This window comes from Anabrus simplex, chromosome 10 (assembly GCF_040414725.1).
Source record: "Anabrus simplex isolate iqAnaSimp1 chromosome 10, ASM4041472v1, whole genome shotgun sequence".
NCBI lineage: Eukaryota > Metazoa > Arthropoda > Insecta > Orthoptera > Tettigoniidae > Anabrus > Anabrus simplex.
In genome coordinates this window covers 28364806-28385499 of record NC_090274.1, presented here as the reverse complement: position 1 = coordinate 28385499, position 20694 = coordinate 28364806, and the positions used below count along the sequence as shown (strand labels likewise).

Here is a 20694-nt window from a genome sequence, read left to right as displayed (position 1 = left end):
ACTGTTCTTATTAAAGTCCAGACACCGCACAGCTGTCAAAGATTGGTGTGCCGGAATAATGGGCTCCGGAATGTTCCATGAAAACATCGCCAAGACTATCACACCTCATCCATCAGCCTGTCTCAGCCTAACAGTGCAACCAGATCGGCTGGTAATCAGCGTACACGCGCTTGACATGCGATGTGATGAATCAGGAATCTGTATTCATCGGATCAGGCTACTTTTTCCAATCACTCACAGTCCGGTGTGTAACCCCCCAACCCCCACCTTATGCACTACTATCGACAGAGTGGTCATAATTATTGGGGTGCGACTAGGTCTTCGGACTCCGCAGACCCATGCGCAGCAGTGTTTTTTCGCTGAACCGAGTGCTATGGAACACTGCAGTCATGAATATCGTTGCAATTTCTCGACTATCTCTCGAACTGTGGCCCTGCAGTCTCTCCGAACAATACGCGACAGCCTTTGCCCTTGTCAACACACGGCTGGACGACGTGTCGTATTTGCTCGCCGTTGCGCCACAACACCGACATGAAATCAGGCAACAAGCTGCACCGTTTCAGAAATGCTGGTGCCAGGGCACCGAGCCACCATTATTTAACTTATATCAAATTCGAAAATTCAACCACTTTTCCCATTATGACTCCCGAGTCTGAAGACGTGTCGGCGTCACAAGGATTGCAAATGGCTAAGATTGTGAAGGTAGCGACAGTGACCTTTGTCTGGTGTGAAAATGGGAAACCACGGAAAATCATCTTTAGGGCTGTCGACAGTGGAATCACGCACCTCTCTACGCTCCAGGTGCAATAAATTGCCGGGCCGGGAAAGTCATATTGTAATGTGTACGTTCCCTTCTACAATACATCTGGCGACATCTGACTTTCAGCTTTCGAATTATGCCGCAAAGTGGATGTTAAGCAGAGTCAAATACAGTAGAGACAATACGCGACACTTAACGGATTTAGCCTTGTTAAAATGGGAGACAATTCGACGGTGGCGCTCCTAGTGACTTGACCTGAAAAGTCGCGCTAAATTCAAATATCAATGGAAATGCAATAAGAAAATGGATAAATAAATTACGCCTAGAAGGAAAGTATTATTGAGATATTAACTTCGAAGTTGCTAAAGCAATTCTGGATAAATGAATGAAGAATTATTTAAAAGGTTATTACTTAAAGACTGAAATTAGACATATAAACAAGATGTGAAACGGACTGCTGTGAAATGGCTTGATCTTTCATTTATGCATTACTTTTTTTGCTTTAGCATTCCTGCCTGAACTTTTACGGTTAGATTTTTTTTTCATTTAAAACATTGTATCATCACATTACAACACTTGTCAATAAAAATATCGGCACATTCCTTACACACATGATGCAATGAATTAACATTTAAAAAAGCTGGACAATTTTCCTCTTAACATGAAGCCTACTAACAGAAAGAAAATTTATAAAATCCCGACTTTAATCTGAGAAGAGGGATAAAAGAAAGAAAAGTATGAAAATATTGTCGATAATGATGCTTTGAGGAATATTTACGTACAATTAGAGTAAAAATGAAACATACCCTTAGCTGTATAGTCGAGGATTTTTAAAGTCGCTGGCCTGGAAATGACCTGAACAGATCTTATAATTCTTGTGTTCCCTTCTTTCTTGTATACCTTATCCAAATAACTTTCAAAACCCACAGATCACACCTAGAACACCACATCGGTATTGAAGGTTAACTGCTGCACTATACAATAAAATATGCGTATTATATTTTAAGCCAGTTAAAATATGGGTCGAGCAGGTCAGAAGATTATTAAGTACTATAAAAATCTCTTTGTCACTGGAAGAATGTATATGCAAACACAATATTACTTACATTTTCTTGTCACAATGGTAGCGAAAGAAAGACCGCGCATTCTTCTCTACTTCATAGTTACTGCAGTCAAACACAGCACATACCTTTCCCCTCATGTTTAGAGGAGATATCAAGGAATGACACACGCACTATTTAATTATGTCAACTCACTGAAAACGCATAAATAACACCAAAAACTTCACACACAAATACACGTGCTCTTATGATAGAATCAGTAGTTCTCAGGTCAATCCGCTAGAGAGAGCTCTAATAGCTGTCCCTCGATATCTCGTTGAGTGTCGCGTATTGTCTCTACTGTATTTGGCATAGTTTACACAACGAAACTAGGTTTCGTAACTCATTTTATGAAACTGATTTCTTGAAAGTAATTGCATAGGTGGTTGGTCACATGGAGACATTAGTGCTTACTGTAGTTTCATGATATCTTCTGCATTTTATTTCAGCATTATCTAATTATTATGGATGCTCGCATCCTTGCTGCAACTATAGTCGTGACAGAGGTGTTGTCAGTGACTAAAGACTGAGAAAAGAAACACATAAATAAGGAATGGGGAATGGATAAATACATCACACTTAGAATGACCTGGAACTTGACTGAAAGAAGATAACTGTGGAGGACTGAATCTAAAAAGAAAATATCTAATTCTATGCCTTAAAGTGATATTTCGTAAACGTTAATAAATCATTTAGATAACTTATTTTGGAAATTTTTTCCGCCAGGAGGAAATCAGCTGTGTTGAACTAAGGAATTACTCTGCTTATAAATTTATTCCGTGCCACTACTGAACTTCTAACTAGTCTCTATCATCCTGTTTGTAACTTCATACGTGCAGGTATTCCTAACAGAATTAATTTTGTTTCAGAGTTCAATTGTCAGTCCATTCCTTCTTTCTAACTCGTTGGTCCATCCATCTACTAACCTCCATAAGAGATTCAATACCAATAGTGCATTCGACTTTATTTCTAAAATAACATAATTGTTTGTTTGTCCAACCCTTGTCCCGTTTCCCTACGGGGTCGGGTATGAGGCGAGATGATGAATCTGTGGTGGCGGGTTTTTATGACCGGATGCCCTTCCTGACGTCAGAGGAGTTAATGTGATTAAATGAATGGCGTAATTTATGACAGCAGGAGGGGAGAGGGTGAAATCCGGTGCCGGCACTTAGCCTACTCCTGTCGAATAGCACCAAGATGTTTGCTCAGGCTTAACGTCCCCATCCGACGGACGAATCACCATCAACAGCGTCATATGCCCTCACTCCATATGAGCACTGTGGAGAGATTTGGAATTGAATCCAGGCTTTTGGCATGCAATCGAATTATTAGAAAATGTATACCACCACCTCCCCTACCCTTCCGGCCAACATTCTGATGGTGAAAATTTTTCGACCAACCGGTTAACCACGATGTCAGGCCGTTTAGTCTCCAACGCCGTAGTGATCGTGGCCACCAGGCGGGCTTTTAAAATCACATCAGTAAAATCCGATAAACACATCTGGACTGCCAGATATTTCTTCACATCCCCACTTCATTTTGCAAACCAAGTAACGGAGCAAAACGTTTATAAGCTCAGAAACACCAGTTTAGTTTTCCGAAAAAGTTGGAAGTGGCCGAAATTTGTCATCGTGTAAACTAGCTTTAAGTTTCATCAACTGTCTTACTTGAATGCGCATGCATGAATTGCAGTTACGACACTAAGTTAGGAATCTTAACACCTTTCGGTTATTTCCAATTTTTCATGAAACTAATCAGAAAATTCAAGGTTATAAACGTTTGATCCATTACTTGGTTTACAAAATGAAGCCGGTATGTGAGAAATAGTGATATGTGTCGACCTGTACGCATTCCAAACATATTTGTGAGATTTTAACGATGCAGAGGCAGATAAACAATGGTAATGGACATGAATTAATGATGTTTTTCTAGGTACACCAGATACTTAACTTGGCATCAGAGAACATGTTATTACCAAGATCTCAAGAACTGAAAACCCTCAATACCCTTGAGGGGCCAAGAAGCAAAACAGGAGAAGTGTGCAAGTGTAACAAGCTCCTCCAAGAGAGAAGTTTTACGCCTACAGGTGGTTCGTGGGCTGCTATCGTGAAATTTCAACATTTGTTAATCTGAAACATGGAATTTCACGTAACAAATGTTAACTAACAATTTATTAAACACTTCGGTTAAAAGTCTCCTCTTTACGAATACGTATCTAACTTGTTACGAAACAATTGGTAGAGCAGTGTTAGAGACAAATTAACTCGTTTCCGTGAGATTTCTGAACGTGTTTGACGGTGGGCGTCTTTTGTTTCTTTACATAAAGCGCTCAGAGCGGTTTAATTGAATGTTATTTTTGTCACTATTTTAGTATAGGTTATGGTTAATAGAGACCGCGAAGAAGCAACAAAAACGTTATTGTAATGAATACGAGATAAACGTTGTTATAGATTTTATTTGAAAATAAAAGAACGGATGGTTATATCAGAATCAATATATTCTTAAATTAGAAGAGTGCAATCTAGGACTCCTAAAACACTGGAGAAATGCTATAACAGATATGTCTTGAACTGATTTTCGGGCATTCCTTCTCTGTCGGAAAAACAATGTATTGGCTTACCCTTTGCTGCAATGGCAGAAGAAACTCTTTGCACAATTCTACACGCTCTTTCTTTGTACACATGAACATAGTCGCCTACACCTGAGTCTGAAGCATAATAATTGGAACTCACGTCTTCGAGGTTCGCAGGCGATTACGTTTACCACTAGGCCATCACTCCGGTTGACTGTGGTGTAACTCTAGTTTGCGGACCTCATATGTTTAAGTAAAAAAAAAAAAAAAAAAATAATCGCCTTTTAAGTGTTCTGTCACCTACACGTTATCCGAAGCGGATCCTGCATCATGACATTTGACCTCATATTTTTCGAAAACGAAAGCGTATTAACATGAGTTACTGCTGAGTGAGTCGTCGTCGTTCCCCCACCCCACAAAGGTACATTGAAGCTCGTTGAAATCGGGTGGCCGCAGGGTCTGGCCTCACCTTTTAAGAGATATAAGAAACTGCTGCTCTGGAGAAGCTGATTAGTTTCTATACGTGTGAAAATCTAACCTAGGCTATTTTGAATTTTTCTAGTATCATATCTTCTTCATTATGGCTTTGGTAATAAGGTATATCCGTAGAAAACATTGTTATGACAACTCTAGAAGTCCTTTCCTGTTGTTGGTGAAACTTCAACCATACGTTTTCTAAATGCTGTAATTTTGATTTTTAACAGCTGTTTAAAAGGTTTAATACAGGGCTGGTGTCATTAATTTAACACAAGTATTAACAATTTCTTATTAACAATTCACGATGAACCGGTCATTTTGTTAAATTCCGTTTTAATTATATTTAGCAACAGTGTTAACACTTAACGCCGGCCCCGTGGTGTAGGGGTAGCGTGCCTGACTCTTACCCGGAGGCCCCGGGTTCGATTCCCCGCCAGGTCAGGGATTTTTACCTGGATCTGAGGGCTGGTTCGAGGTCCACTCAGTCTACGTGATTAGAATTGAGGAGCTATCTGACGGTGAGATAGCGGCCCCGGTCTAGAAAGCCAAGAATAACGGCCGAGAGGATTCGTCGGGCTGACCACACGACACCTCGTAATCTGCAGGCCTTCGAGCTGAGCAGCGGTCGCTTGGTAGGCCAAGGCCCTTCAAGGGCTGCAGTGCCATGGGGTTTGGTTTGGTTTGGTTTGGTTTGGTTTGGTTTGGTTAACACTTAACATTCGTTGAAGAAACCGGACATAAACATATTTTATCTAGTGATATTTCTTTCGTCCGCCTCTGTGGTGTAGTGGTTAGTGTGATTAGCTGCCACCGCCGGAGACCCGGGTTCGATTCCCGACTCTGCCAACAAGTTTGAAAAGTGGTGCGAGGGCTGGAACGGGATCCACCCAGCCTCGGGAGGTCAACTGAGTAGAGGTGGGTTCGATTCCCACCTCAGCCATCCTGGAAGTGGTTTTCCGTGGTTTCCCACTTCTCCTCCAGGCAAATGCCGGGATGGTACCTAACTTAAGGCCACGGCCGCTTCCTTCCCTCTTCCTTGTCTAGCCTTTCCAATCTTCTCATCCCCCCGCAAGGCCCCTGTTCAGCATAGCAGGTGAGGCCACCTGGGCGAGGTACTGGTCATCCTCCCCAGTTGTATCCCCGACTCAATGTCTCACGCTCCAGGACACTGCTCTTGAGGCAGTAGAGGTGGGATCCCTCGCTGAGTCCGAGGGAAAAGCCAACCCTGGAGGGTAAGCAGATTAAGAAAGAAGAAGATATTTCTTTCCCAAAGCGATGACCTATAGTTTTAATGCAGACTGATTTTTTCTGAAAGTCTTAATTTTTTAACAACAGGCCGTTACAAGTGTGACGCTGTCTCACTTGAAGCCGGTTTTTGCCTACTGCTTCATCAATCGAATTCATTCCTACCTGTCCGGCTCCATGGCTAAATGGTTAGCGTGCTGGCCTTTGGTCACAAGGGTCCTGGGTTCGATTCCCGGCAGGGTCGGGAATTTTAACCATCATTGGTTAATTTCCCTGACACGGGGGCTGGGTGTATGTCTCGTCTTCATCATCACTTCATCCTCATCACGACGACCAGGTCGTCGCCTACGGGAGTCAAATCAAAAGACCTGCTGCACCTGGCGAGCCGAACATGTCCTCGGACACTCCCGGCACTAAAGGCCATACGCCATTTCATTTTCATTCCTAACTTAACCCCATCTCCATATTTCGAGTAGCCTCCTACCATTCTTTCCGCCTGCTTGCACCTGCAATCATTCTCGCCACTTGCATGTCTGTTACTTCTAACTTATGAACAAGATATCCTTAGTCAACCCAGCTTTCACTCGCGTACTGCAAATACTGTCTGAAAACAGGCAGATGTAAATATAGCTCATTGCATTAGTTTTGGTGCACCTTAATTCAATTCCACTTACTATACTATATTCCTGGGAGAATACACAGGCCAACTACTTGAAATGGTCTCTGGTTTCCAGTTTTGTAGACTGATCGCTGAAACTTATAACACTCCATAATGAATACGTATTTATTTATTTATCTATCAACATTTTTCTTCGTTAAGCCCGACTAAGGAGCACTATTTAACTCATTTAGCTGCTGTCGTTGCGATTTTCTTCTCCCTAAACGTCTTCATCCTCTCGCTGTAGCTTTTCTTGCTATCTTCTGACCAGGTTTTGTTGGTGGTATTGCTTGGACGGCGTATAAAGTGGTGATTGTCAACTAATTTTCTGAACTTACATCCGTCTAATACAATGTCATCTGAGGTGCCTATTTCCAGAAGATCTGTTCCAACTTCGACCAGCAAATTATTTTTTACTTTCATTGATAGCGCAAGGTTCAGAATTCTTTTGGGCAATCTCTGATTACTCATTCTGAAAATATGCTCGTAAAATTTCACACGACTTTTCCTAAATATATGAGATTTTTCTCTTAGTGTTGGTACAGGCCATGGTACTTCCTAATCAACCAGATTCCCCCTGTACGGACTGGTCGAAAAATCTTCATTAAGATTTTTCTTTTTTGCTTATCTACATCTTTAATCGATGATCTGCCCCCAATGATCAGCGTTGCAGATGTGTATAGTGCTTAAGGCTTGATTAGTGTTGTAATGCCTTAATTTTCCATTTCGGGATATGGATTTTGTATTATATCTGTTCCAAGTGAGTCTGTGTGGTCTTTGTAGTTTAGAAATCGTTTCTTTGTTTCCTTCACAATTCAATCCTGAGTATTTACTATTAATATTATTTATATCTATCCATGTTTCAGTTCCTCTATTGGGTGTGAGGCATATTCAAGGCCTCCTCATGTTCCTGTGTCTTCTTTTCGCCTACGCACTGCGAGTCAACCTGTCTGTGGGTATCGTAGCGATGATGAACAACACAGAAAATGCCAACTTCCCGGTAAGTCACAGTTTCGGTCGATTATGACCTTCGGGGCACCTTCGCATGTTTAGCGCTTGACCTTTCTTACCACACCACAGCTGTTCTTTTTAGGTGCCACTCTTATTAAACATATCTAAAAGGATTCAATGCCTTTGCTGGCAGGACCTAGTGTTTACAGTGCACTATGTCTTCTGGTATAGGCTAGAGCAATTTTTGTTACTTTCATAGATCTGTCTCTGTCTTATCCTTGGCTTTGACAGTATGAAAGTGACTGAGGTATGTTAGTAATGCCAATTCCTGCTAGGAATGGTGTGAAAATGTTGCTCATAGGGTCGGTTGATGCATTTCAGTGGACTTGGCAGACTGATATGTAATAGCAACTCTGGCTCGGTGAGGAAAGCAACGGGAAACCACCTCACTCCCCATTTCCCTAGTACGCCTCTTCAGTGATGTCTAGGCCATCTATGACAGCTGATGGCAGAGCTGTTGAGGATCCCACCAGCGGAAGCGCTGACGGACTGAACATACATATAAAAGGATTAAGAAATTCATTTGTACAGAGTATTAAGGTAGATATCAACAAGTAGGTACAGTAACAGGTGTCGTGTGGCTGAACAACGTATCTGTTTTAGGAGTTGCATAAATATTAGGGGTACAGGCTTTTGAAAACCCTACTAGGCACGCAACACTCCCTACAAAACTAGATTTATGTATCCAACATTCTTCCAGTCTCAAACATTTGAGTCAAGTTATATCTTTCTTATGCTAATTTTTTCTATAAATCTCTTCAGTAAAAAATGTTTTATGCGTTGTTTCAAGATTGTAATCACTAGCGTATCGTAGCCTTTTAAAAGTTTTATTATATTTTTTACATTATTTCTACTCTGCATTAGCGACTTCCTTTTGGTATAAGAAAACCCAAATATCAGGTTAATGTTCAGACAGATTTACGCAGCCTTTAAACGTTGCTAGGATGATTTCCTTAGCAACTCCCCATATAGAGTTAAGTTTTCAGCTCTTGGACATAAAGTTCCACGCGATTAGAGCTGATATTTCCCTTTTTTTTATCACCAACGCGAGTAAAATTTTTATCTTTGTTTAAAGCTAAGAAAACCGAGATAATAGCGCAATTTATATTCAACAACAACATTATCTCGGTTTAAAATTTACCGGAGAATGGTTGGCAAGTAAAATAGGAAATCTACAATAATAGCCTTTCAAGATGGCAGCTCCTAGAAGGCTGGAATATTCAACTGAAAGAGAAAATCACAGCGACGAGAATATGACCAAGATTATGTAAGAAATGTCGTGGGTGGATAAAAATAACAGGCTACATACTTCCTACGATGACACTGATTTTGAATCACATTTTAGGTTACATAAAGATTAGACACTGTCAATGTTATCCATGATCGAACATAACCTGGAATTCCCAACACATATGTAGCCCCATGATAAAATCTCGATTATTGCTTACATCGTGTATGGTACACAACTGGGTATGAGTTTTTAATGAAGAACTCAAGAATACTGCCTTATTGTTTGAGTGAAATATACAGTGTGTGGACTATAATTTGTTTTCATCTTATTTATGACGTTCTTGCTTTTTGAAACGAAATTCAGTAACGATTCCTTCTTTCGGAACGTCATATTAGGAGTTTTTCTTCGTTTCTGGTCAATGCCTGTCTGTTAGAACATCATCCCAGAGGCTGGTTGGATCCTCAAATAGCACCACCAAAGCCTATGCAGTTATAGGAAAACCACAAAAAACCAATGGCGGCACCAAAATGAGGCGTACTAGGCAAGAGGAGGAGTGAGGTAGTTTTCCATTGCTTTCCTCACTGGGTCAGGCAGTGCTATTGCAGCCCGACTGACGCTATGAGCAACACCTTTCATAACACACAATGCGCTCCGAATGTCATTACTCAGCACCACCGATACTACAGCAGCTTCCATATTATCACAGCCATGGATGAGACTGGGCTTCGGTGGAAGCTACACTTCGCTCTGGCCTGTGCCAAGAGATGAATGCAAAAGTACTGCATCCATCAAGAAATGACAGCAAGCTATTCTGGTCAATAGCGGACATAATTTATTATAAATTATTTGCAAAACACCGAACGTACCGCAGTTAAAATCTTGATTACATTTCTATAATAGCATAAGCACGTAGTCATTTGTTTCCAGTGCCAGTATGCAAATTTTAAGTTTCATATTCAGACTGAAACGAAATCTTAGTTTTGGTAAACCGAGATAATAAATTATGTGGTGAATACAGAAGTGAACGTTATTCGAGATAATGACATTATCCGAATTTTGGAAATATAAGATAACAGCAACGTTGGTGAATACGGGCATTTATCTGTAAAAGGCATAGACTAGAACAAAAAAGTTCGTAGGTGATATTCTAAAAAATATTCACGAGCGACTCTTATGTAAAACTAATCGTAAAAGAGATGCATCGAGTTTTCCCCTCAACACATTCTCAGACTTTAATATGAATTTAAAAAACAAATTCAAACGAACTACTGCACTTGAATCTATTCTGAAAGAATTTAATGTGGATGGACTCACAGATCATTCATTCCGCGTATGGGCGTCGTGACGACTGCTTCAAATGCCGCTACAAATACAAGACGCGGTTGACATGCTGTGTGGAGACTGGTACCTGTAACACAAACCATGAACAACGTTTTGGCGGTTTTAAACGTTAATTACGTCATATCTCTGAAACGATTGGTTTCTAGACCTATGTCCATTAAGTCCGTTTTCCTTGTTGCATTTCCCTGTACAGACCCTGCAGTTTATACATATGATTTTGGAAAATTTTGTATAAAGAAAACACATCAAATTACATTAATCTTTAAGCTTTCTGCTCAATAATTTACGACCCAAAATCAGTTACCTACATTCCACGCAAATACAACACTCATACATCCTGATCTCTTTACAAAGCATACCACTGCCAGATATAATTTACGAAACCTTCCAACATTCCTTCAGTCTCAAACATTCCAGTGCACTTATACATTTCTTGTGCCAATTCTTTTCTACAGATATCTTCAGAAATAAACATTATTCTATGGGCATGTGTACGTTTCCAGGATGGTAGTAACGGTTAGCGGGATATTTTGCGCTCGCACACACACACACACACACACACACACACACACACACACACACACACACACACCCGAATTCACGTAAATAAAGATCAACCTAAAGTAGTTTGAATGTTGCCTGAAATTACGCTAAAGCCAAGTCCAATTTTACAATGGTGCCTGCAATACACTAAGTAGTACATGAGGATTCATTTCACGTCCCCGTCATATTAATATTAAATAGTCACTTATAACAAGAAAGTAATGTAAGATAAAATTGGTCTTTCGTTCAACTTCATTGCAGAAAAGGTAATTTTAACATATACGCTTAAAGAAAGAACTAACAGCTCTACTCAAAATACAGTCACAAACTGGGGGTCAAACGGGAAAGGGGGCAAGGGGTGGCTTAAAGCTTAAAATGTACCGGTATTTCCCTCTTGACCACGTCGATGAACTAGACTGACGAAGGAGGTTGAATTTCCAGGATGGTAGTCAGCAGCGACAAGCGGGCTGAACCACGGGTGAATGTTTTCACGCCTTTGGTGGTCAGTCGATACCCCAATCTTTTAACAGGTTGGAACTTAATTATAAGCTATAAATTTTATTTTTGTTCCGTATTGAAGTGCAATTATGTCCGCCTCTCTGGTGTAGTGGTTAGCGTGATTAGCTGCCACCCCCGGAGGCCCGGGTTCGATTCCCGGCTCTGCCACGAAATTTGAAAAGTGGTACGAGGGCTGGAACGGGGTCCACTCAGCCTCGGGAGGTCAACTGAGTAGAGGTGGGTTCGATTCCCACCTCAGCCATCCTGGAAGTGGTTTTCCGTGGTTCCCCACTTCTCCTCCAGGCGAATGCCGGGATGGTACCTAACTTAAGGCCACGGCCGCTTCCTTCCCTCTTCCTTGCCTATCCCTTCCAATCTTCCCATCCCTCCACAAGGCCCCTGTTCAGCATAGCAGGTGAGGCCGCCTGGGCGAGGTACTGGTCATACTCCCCAGTTGTATCCCCCGACCAAGAGTCTGAAGCTCCAGGACACTGACCTTGAGGCGGTAGAGGTGGGATCCCTCGCTAAGTCCGAGGGAAAAACCGAACCTGGAGGGTAAACAGATGATGATGATGATGATTGAAGTGCAATTATAAGAAATGAAATGACAATATATGCTTTTGTATTTTGGAAGCAGAGATTCTGAGACCATCGACACAATGTACCAACACCCCGTCCCTATTGAATTCATGTAAATAATTATCAATCTAAAGTAGTTTGAATGCGCTCCTGAATCTCTCAGAAGGATCTGGAAATACAGATGCACTTCGATTTGAAACTCGTTTTAGTCCAACATAAGATCTACTCGGTTGTCAACCATAAACATGCAACTGGCCATCGAGGCTTCAGCCTGCCAGCCAAAACCAAACAGCTAGTTCCAACAATACAATAGTGGACCCCTTCCAAGGTGCGAAATCAGAAAGAAATGAGGAGGGGGAGGTGAGGTGAGAACGGTCATAGGGCTTAACTACTAGTGTTTACTTCAGTCAGTACCCGGCGGGGGAGAAGGTAGAAGTTAATTACCCCCTCCCTCCGAAAAACGTAAATTTTAAATCATTTTTCTGAATTATGTTGTTATAACGAGAATGGTAAACATTGGAAAAGTTTATTGTACGGTAAGCAATTAAATGTTTCCGTTACTCACTACAAAGTTCAATAAAAATATCAGTAACCATTAGGCACTTGGAACTAGGTACCTATTATTACCGACGTTTTTATGAAAATATGCACGGTAAAATATTAATTTCAGTAATATACGAGTTCTACATTTTCCTCGTTATTGTATAATGAAGGAACCCCCCCCCCCCCATCCGGGCAATTTCAATAGGGATGCACCTCTGACATAAAATCGTCTGTGGGGAGGGGGGAATCTCCTGTTCGTACCAGCGCTAGCCACAGTGCTTCAACTAAACATAATGCAGAGAAAAAATGCAAAGATGGAACATAATTCCAACACAGATATTTGACGGCGGAATTACAAGTGTACTGAAAACGGGCCCTGGCCCTTTCCCAATCATCTGGAGCCGGCACTAATGTGAATTCTGACAAGTTTTACGGCCAGATGCCCTTCCTGACGCTAACCATATGTGGAGGTATTTATTCATAACTATATACAATTAAAATCCTTAGAACGGCCGAGAAACAAATTCGTGACACACTAAAAATTTCAGCCATGGAGGCGGACTTCTAGCTATACCAGCTAGTATACAATAATAATAATAATAATAATAATAATAATAATAATAATAATAATAATAATAATAATAATAAAAGTCGTAGTAACAATTAAAGAATGTTATCTATATATATAAAATAACTTGTCCTGACTGACTGACTGACTGACTGACTGACTGACTGACTGACTGACTGACTGACTGACTGACTGACTGACTGACTGACTGATTCATCATCGCCGAGCCAAAACTACTGGACATAAAGAAATGAAATTTTGGGGATATATTCATATTAAGATGTAGGTGCTCGCTAAGAGAGGATTTTTTGATATTCCGTCGCTAAGGGGGTGAAAAGGGGGGTGAAATTTTAAAAAGAGTGTATCTATATCTCAAAACTTTAAAAGTTTACAGATGTAAAAATTGGTATTTAGAATCTTCTTTTAAAATAAGGATACACGTATTTTTTTGTTTTCTGAAAACCCCAATAGGAGGGATGAAAAAGGGTGAAAATGGGGGAAAATGGATTGAATGCCTTCAATCAGGATACCGGTACTTATATCTCAGAAACTGAAGATATTACAGACCTGAAAATTGGTACTTTTGATCTCTTTTAAAAATAAAGAAACGCATATTTTTTTGTTTTTGGAAAATCCAATTAATGGGAGGGTGAAAAGGGGGTGAATTTTTAAAATGAGTGAATCTCTATCTCCAAACTTTTAAAGTTTGCAGATGTAAAAACTGGTATTTAGAATCTTCATTAAAAATAAAGAAACACGTATTTTTTTGTTTTCGGAAAATCGCAATAGGAGGAGTGAAAAGGGGTGGAAAATGGGTTGAATGCCTTTAATGAGGCTACTTATATCTCAGAAACTGAAGATATTACAGAGCTGAAAATCGGTGTTTGGGATCTCCTTTAAAAATAAAGAAACACGTATTTTTTTGTTTCTGGAAAATCCTATTAAGGGAGGGGGTGAAAAGGGGGTAATATTTTAAAATGAGTGTATCTATATCTCAAAACTTTTAAAGGTTATAGATGTGAAAATTGGTATTTAGAATCTCCTTTAAAAATAAAGAAACACGTATATTTTGTTTTCGGAAAATCCAATTAATGGCGGTTAAACAGGAGTGACAAATTGGGGTGAATTTTTAAAAGACTATATCTACAGAATATCTTGGAAACGTAAAATGTTACAGACGTAAAAGGTGGGTGTTTGGAATCTCCTGTAAATGTAAAGAAACATAGGTGATTTGTTTTTGAAAACTCCACTTAAGGGGAACTCAAAAGGGGTGAAATTTTGAAATGAGAATTTTTACAGTATATCTAAAAAACTTAACATGTTACAGAAGTGAAAAATGGTATTTTTTTATCTCTGTTAAACATAAAGAAACGTGTATTTTTAGTTTTCGGAAATATCACCTGGGTGGAGGGGGGGGGGGGTTAAAGTGACTGAAAATGGTGTTGAATTCTTTTAATTAGGCTACTGATATATCAAAAATGAAGATTTTACAGACGTGAAATTTGATATTTTCAATCTGCTTTAAAAGTAAAATTACACGTATTCTCTTAAAATCCAATGAAGCGAGGGGGGGGGTGCGAAAGAATTGAAAAATTAATTGGCTTAATTGTATGAGAATACATACATCTAATAAAAACTAAAGTTATTACAGATGTGAAAATTCGTATTTGGATCTCCTTTAAAAACAAAGAAAAACGCGTTTTGGGCGGGAAACCATCTTGGAGGGCGGGAGTGTAAAGGAGTTGAATTCCTTTCATGAGGACACATAAATCAAAAACTGAAGAAGTTAGAGTCATGATAATTGGTATTTAGAAGATCCTTTACTATTAAAGAAACAAGTATTTTTTTCGGGAAAGTTCACTTGGGGGGGGGGGGAGTAGTGTGAAATGAAGTGAAAAAAGTAAATTACTTTTATGGGGATACTTATATCTCAAAACTGAAGGTAATAGACGTGAACATTGGTGTTTGGAATCTCCCTTAAATATAAAGAAACAACCCTTCTTTTCATTTCTTTTTGTGGGGGGGGGGGGGGGTTGGCGGTAAATAAACTTAACGGCGGTGGGGTATAGAAGGAGGTGAGACCAATTGATTTTACTGTTATTAATGTACTTACAAGGATCCTCCGTTGCTCAGGCAGCACCGCGCCGGCCTCTCAAAGCTGGGTTCCGTGGTTCAAATCCCGGTCACTCCATGTGACATTCGTGCTGGACAAAACGGAGGCGGGACAGGTTTTTCTCCGGATACTCCGGTTTTCCCTGTCATCAGCCATTCCAGCAACACATAATAATAATAATAATAATAATAATAATAATAATAATAATAATAATAATAATAATGTTCCGGACCGTCGTGAAATGTGCGGACCGCGCTGGCAACGGCTCCTGGACGGGTAAAGACTAAGAATGCAGTCCAGCCGCGAGTTCAGTACCGCCAAATCACCCAATATGACACCACGCCAGATCTCCTGAAGGATTTTATCCATATTAAAAATGATTAAAGGAAAAGATGGCAAAGATTTACGGACCCAACTGACCAGGAGGAATACCTGAGCCTAGCCCGGGAAGTACGAAATCGATTGCTGGAAAGGAATATTGAAAATGGGAGGAAACGTGCTGTAAAATAATAGAAAACGAGTCAGATCGCGAATTTCAGCGGATTATATATCTAAAACAATAAGCATTCAATTATAAATTTCAGTATAATACCGTAGCGAAGCACGGGTATCTTGCTAGTATTTCTATAAATGTTAAAAGTGCTCATTATTCCCCTTGTTGTCCACAGGAATACGACTGGGACGACACCAGCAAAGCCAACATCTTGAGTTCCTTCTTCTGGGGCTACGTAGTAACACAAGTTCCTGGAGGAGAATTGGCTCAAAGGTTTGGTCCCAAGTACCTCATGTTCGGTTCCTTGATCGTGGGTTCTCTCTTTGCCATTCTGACACCGCTGGCGGCGTCAGTTGGAGGATGGGGCCTGGTCTGCGCCTCGAGGGTCGTCCAAGGATTAAGTCAGGTGAGTTCGACCAGACTCCGTGATTACGACTACTACATTGCAGGGCTCTTATATTTCCCCTGAGGGCCCTGTTTCATAAAACATCTTTCACTAATATTATTAGTAAGAAACCAATAATATTAACTAATAATATTAGTATTATGTTTCATAAAATTATTAGTTAATAATATTAGTTATTAGTTTATGAATCAAAATTATTAGTAGATGTTCCTAATAATATTAGTAAATTGTTTTATAGACAACATGACTAATAAAAGTTACTCATATTATTAGGATTATTTCCATGAGTGTATTTTGACTCATGATTCATATTTATTTATTTATTTATTTATTTATTTATTTATTTATTTATTTATTTATTTATTTATTTATTTATTTATTTATTTATTGCTAGTTGCTTTACGTCGCACCGACAGAGACAGGTCTTATGGCGACGAATAATTCATATTATTAGTGAAACCAAAGTGAACGGTATTTTACTATTTTGGAATAAAATCATGAAGATCACTGAAATGGTAGACTCTGATTCAAATAGTGATAAGGAACGAGTGTAGGTATTCACCGTTCAATAAATGTTACGTCAAAAACAGCCTGTACTGACATGTAACAAACATATGAATACCGGTACAATGGGAGATTTAGGTTAGATTACATAACTTTGGAGTATTTGCTTGATAGGATTGGTAGGTAATAGAACGTTCCACTGCAAGGAATGAAGTATAACCTTAAATTAGCAGCTTCGCAATGCACTCCACCGGTTGGCAGTGATACACAGTATCATTGTGTTTCCCTAGTGCAGTTCTGCTCGGACACTCCAAGTATCTTTTAAAATCGTGGCTTATATCACCAGTAAACCAAGATGATGCTGATGATGACTATTGTTTTAAGAGGAAGTAGGCTACAACTAGGCAATCATCATCTATAATAACACTAATCAGATAGAAAAATGGAAAGGATCCAACATTTTGAAAAATGAAGGTATCGGCTAAAGAAAGAGAAGGGCCACGTAGGGCGTGAAAATGAAAGAATCTCTCGGCCTCGCAACATAATACTGTCAGGGTCGGAAAAGAACAAGAGCTGAACAAGGGAGATCAGAATGGTAGATGAAAATGAGCCTGACAGAAGTGAGTTGAAGCAATGGCAGGCCTCATCTCAGTGCCCCATGTTCGCCAACACACGCTCCCAAGTTGAGAGCCCTGGGACCCCTTTTAGTCGCCTCTTACAACAGGCAGGGGATATCGTGGCTGTTATTCTACCACCTCCACCAACAGGGGTAGTAAACAAAGATTTTGCTCTCAACAGAGATTTTTAAGAGCACATGAAATGAAAAAGTAAAGGGAACAAGGAGAGAGATAGTGTGCAAAAGGCTGCGAATAGTTGACGCTGTAACTCAATCACTTTCCACTAAGAAATTTTCTTCTCTCACATTATTTTCACTTCTTTTATCCATTTTCATATGTATTGAAGTCACAACAACGAAAATATCCAGTGAGCCTTTTGAACATGTGGATTAATAGTCGGTTGTAGTCAAGCATTAGCCTACTGCTAGGAACAAACCCAAACCAAGAACATATGCAACAGACCGATTCTAACCTCCATTTGTATCAGCTGACTAATGAACTAATTATTATTAGTGAAGATATTTTATTAGTCATGTGTAAATCTTTATGAAACAGAATTTGGTTAACTAATAATTATTTTTATGAGTTATAATATTATTAGCTAATATTATTAGTTAGTTTTATGAAACAGGGCCCTGCAGGGTGGTGGACGCAAAGAATACACTCACAGTATCCCTTGCCTGTCGCAAGAGATGACTAAAAGAGGCGACCAAGTGATGATTGAATTAGAACCATGAAACTTGTGATTAGTACCATCACGCGGGAAACACCATGGGTAGTCTTTACTTGCGAGTAGTATCACTATGTTAGGTACGCAATAGGTTTGTAATTAGTAACAGCAGAGAGCGTTCACTATGGATTTCCAGTACCTGTGATTAGTACTACTATATGCGGAACATCACGGGCTTACGTTGCCTGTGATTTGTACCATTATTCGAGAAACACCACGGGTCTCTGGGTGTTGCCTGTGATTAGTACCCACTATGTGAGGAACACCACGGGATAGTACGAGTCCCTGTGATTAGTACACCTATGTGATAAACACTATGGGTTTGCGTTCCCTACGAATGGCGCCATTATGTGAGAAACACTATGGGTTTGCGTTCCCTACGAATGCGCCATTATGTGAGAAACACTATGGGTTTGCGTTTCCTACGAATGGCGCCATTATGTGAGAAACACTATGGGCTTGCGTTCCCTACGAATGGCGCCATTATGTGAGAAACACCATAGGTCTGCGTTACCTGTTCGACGTACAATACTTGTGAGTAGAACCATAACGTTTGGAACACCGTAGGTTCACGCTACTTTTGATTAGTACCGCAACTTGAGAATTACCATGATTTCATTTTTCTAGCGATAAGAACCATTGGACCGTTGACGTGGATTTTGAACCTCTTTAGACAACAAGCATCATCGATTCAGGATTGTGCTTTGGAAGCAGTCGCTTGGTCAGTAATATAGTTTCTGGAGAGGTGAGGCATTGCGGGTCGGATCCACTGATCGTTTTAAATTCATATTCATCCATTCATTCTTCATCATCACGTTTTGAATTCTGATCAGCGGATGAATTTTGTATTTTTAATTGTCATTGCATTTCGTCTCATTTTGTACCATTAAAGCAGTGAAGGCCCACCTGGCAAAATAAACATTCGGGGCCTCCTCAAATAAAATGTGAACCGAGCTCGATAGCTGCAGTCGCTTAAGTGTGGCCGGTATCCAGTATTCGGAAGATAGTAGGTTCGAACCCCACTATCGGCAGCCCTGAAAATGGTTTTCCGTGGTTTCCCATTTTCACACCAGGCAAATGCTGGGGCTGTACCTTAATTAAGGCCGCGGCCGCTTCCTTCCCACTCCTAGCCCTTCCTTGTCCCATCGTCGCCATAAGACCGATCTGTGTCGGTGCGACGTAAAGCAACTAGCAAAAAAAAAAAAAAATGTGAAACCTATGAATAACTAATATAAATATAACGACAGCAGGTAGATATTGTGCAAAATATTGTCAAATTGTGTCAACAAAGGAATTATTCACGTAACTGCCTTCCTTTTCTCTGTAAGACCAACATCAGTATCACAAGGAAAGAAGCTACGTCCACTAACTGAAAAAAAGGAAAAAAAACGAATGGCAAATTGCAACCATTCTTCTGTAAGAGCTTTAGGTCTCAGCACCACTGCCATCTTTTGGTGGTCTTACGAATCTTTTAATGTCTTCTCAGCGCCTACGATATGTTATGATTCTTGATCCTTTGCACCTTTCGAGGCAAAAAGATGTTTTAATTTTGAAATTGGCTCTTCGCACCTTTCTACTGATAAGTACCCAACTGTACTTGTTCAGTCTTCTTCAAGCAGTCTTGCCAAGATTAACTCTTACATATATAACCAGCTTGTGTGAATGTTAGAATGAACGTAGTTAGAATTTTTAATTGTTTATTCCCTTGCCTTTCGCAAGAGCTACGGAGTTCGGGAACACACGGTGAGGACGTGATAAAGGATTGCGCTGACTTACTCATTTCTAAACTTCTTGTATCTATTTTACAGGGAGTTCTCTTCCCGTCCATACACACCCTGCTGGCCAAATGGGCTCCTATCGAAGAGAGAGGGCGGATGGCTACTTACGTGTACGCAGGTGAGTTATACCGCTTTTCACGAGAGTTTAATCCTGATGTAAACAAATAGGCGGAGCACCTTGCCGAATACAGTAGAGACAATACGCGACACTGAGCGAGGTATCGAGGGACAGCTATTGGAGCTCTCTCCAGCTAGTAGACCTGAAAACTACTGATTCTGTCATAAGAGCACGTGTATTTTTGTGTGAAGTTTTTTTTTTTTTTTTTTTTTTTTTTTTTTTTTTTTTTTTTGCTAGGGGCTTTACGTCGCACCGACACAGATAGGTCTTATGGCGACGATGGGATAGGAAAGGCCTAGGAGTTAGAAGGAAGCGGCCGTGGCCTTAATTAAGGTACAGCCCCAGCATTTGCCTGGTGTGAAAATGGTAAACCACGGAAAACCATCCTCAGGGCTACCGATAGTGGGATTCGAACCTACTATCTCCCGGATGCAAGCTCACAGCCGCGCACCTCTACGCGCACGGCCAACTCGCCCGGTATGTGAAATTTTTGGTGTTATTTATGCGTTTTCAGTGAGTTGACATAATTAAATAGTAGCGTGTGTCATTCCTTGATATCTCCTCTCAACATGAGGGGAAAGGTATGTGTTGTGTTTGGCTGCAGTACCTATAAAGTAGAGAAGAATGCGCGGTCGTTCTTCAAGTTCCCTCGTGACAAGAAAATGTAAGTAATATTGTGTTTGCAAATATATTCTTCCAGTGACAGAGATCCTTACAGTACTTCATAATCTTCTGACCTGCTCGACCCATATTTTAACCGGCTTAAAATATAATACGCATATTTTATTGTATAGTGCAGCAGTTAAACT

The 20694-nt window shown here is 40.2% G+C and overlaps 1 protein-coding gene across 1 annotated transcript in view; it reads left to right on the top strand.

Moving 5' to 3' along the window:
• Positions 1–20694, top strand: part of LOC136881906 (putative inorganic phosphate cotransporter) — a 106929-nt gene that overhangs the window by 48308 nt on the left and 37927 nt on the right. The window contains exons 2-4 of the mRNA XM_067154349.2: positions 7679–7812; positions 15908–16138; positions 19798–19885. Of these exons, the coding sequence (XP_067010450.1) occupies positions 7679–7812; positions 15908–16138; positions 19798–19885 (453 nt within the window). The remainder of the gene's footprint in view (positions 1–7678; positions 7813–15907; positions 16139–19797; positions 19886–20694) is intronic.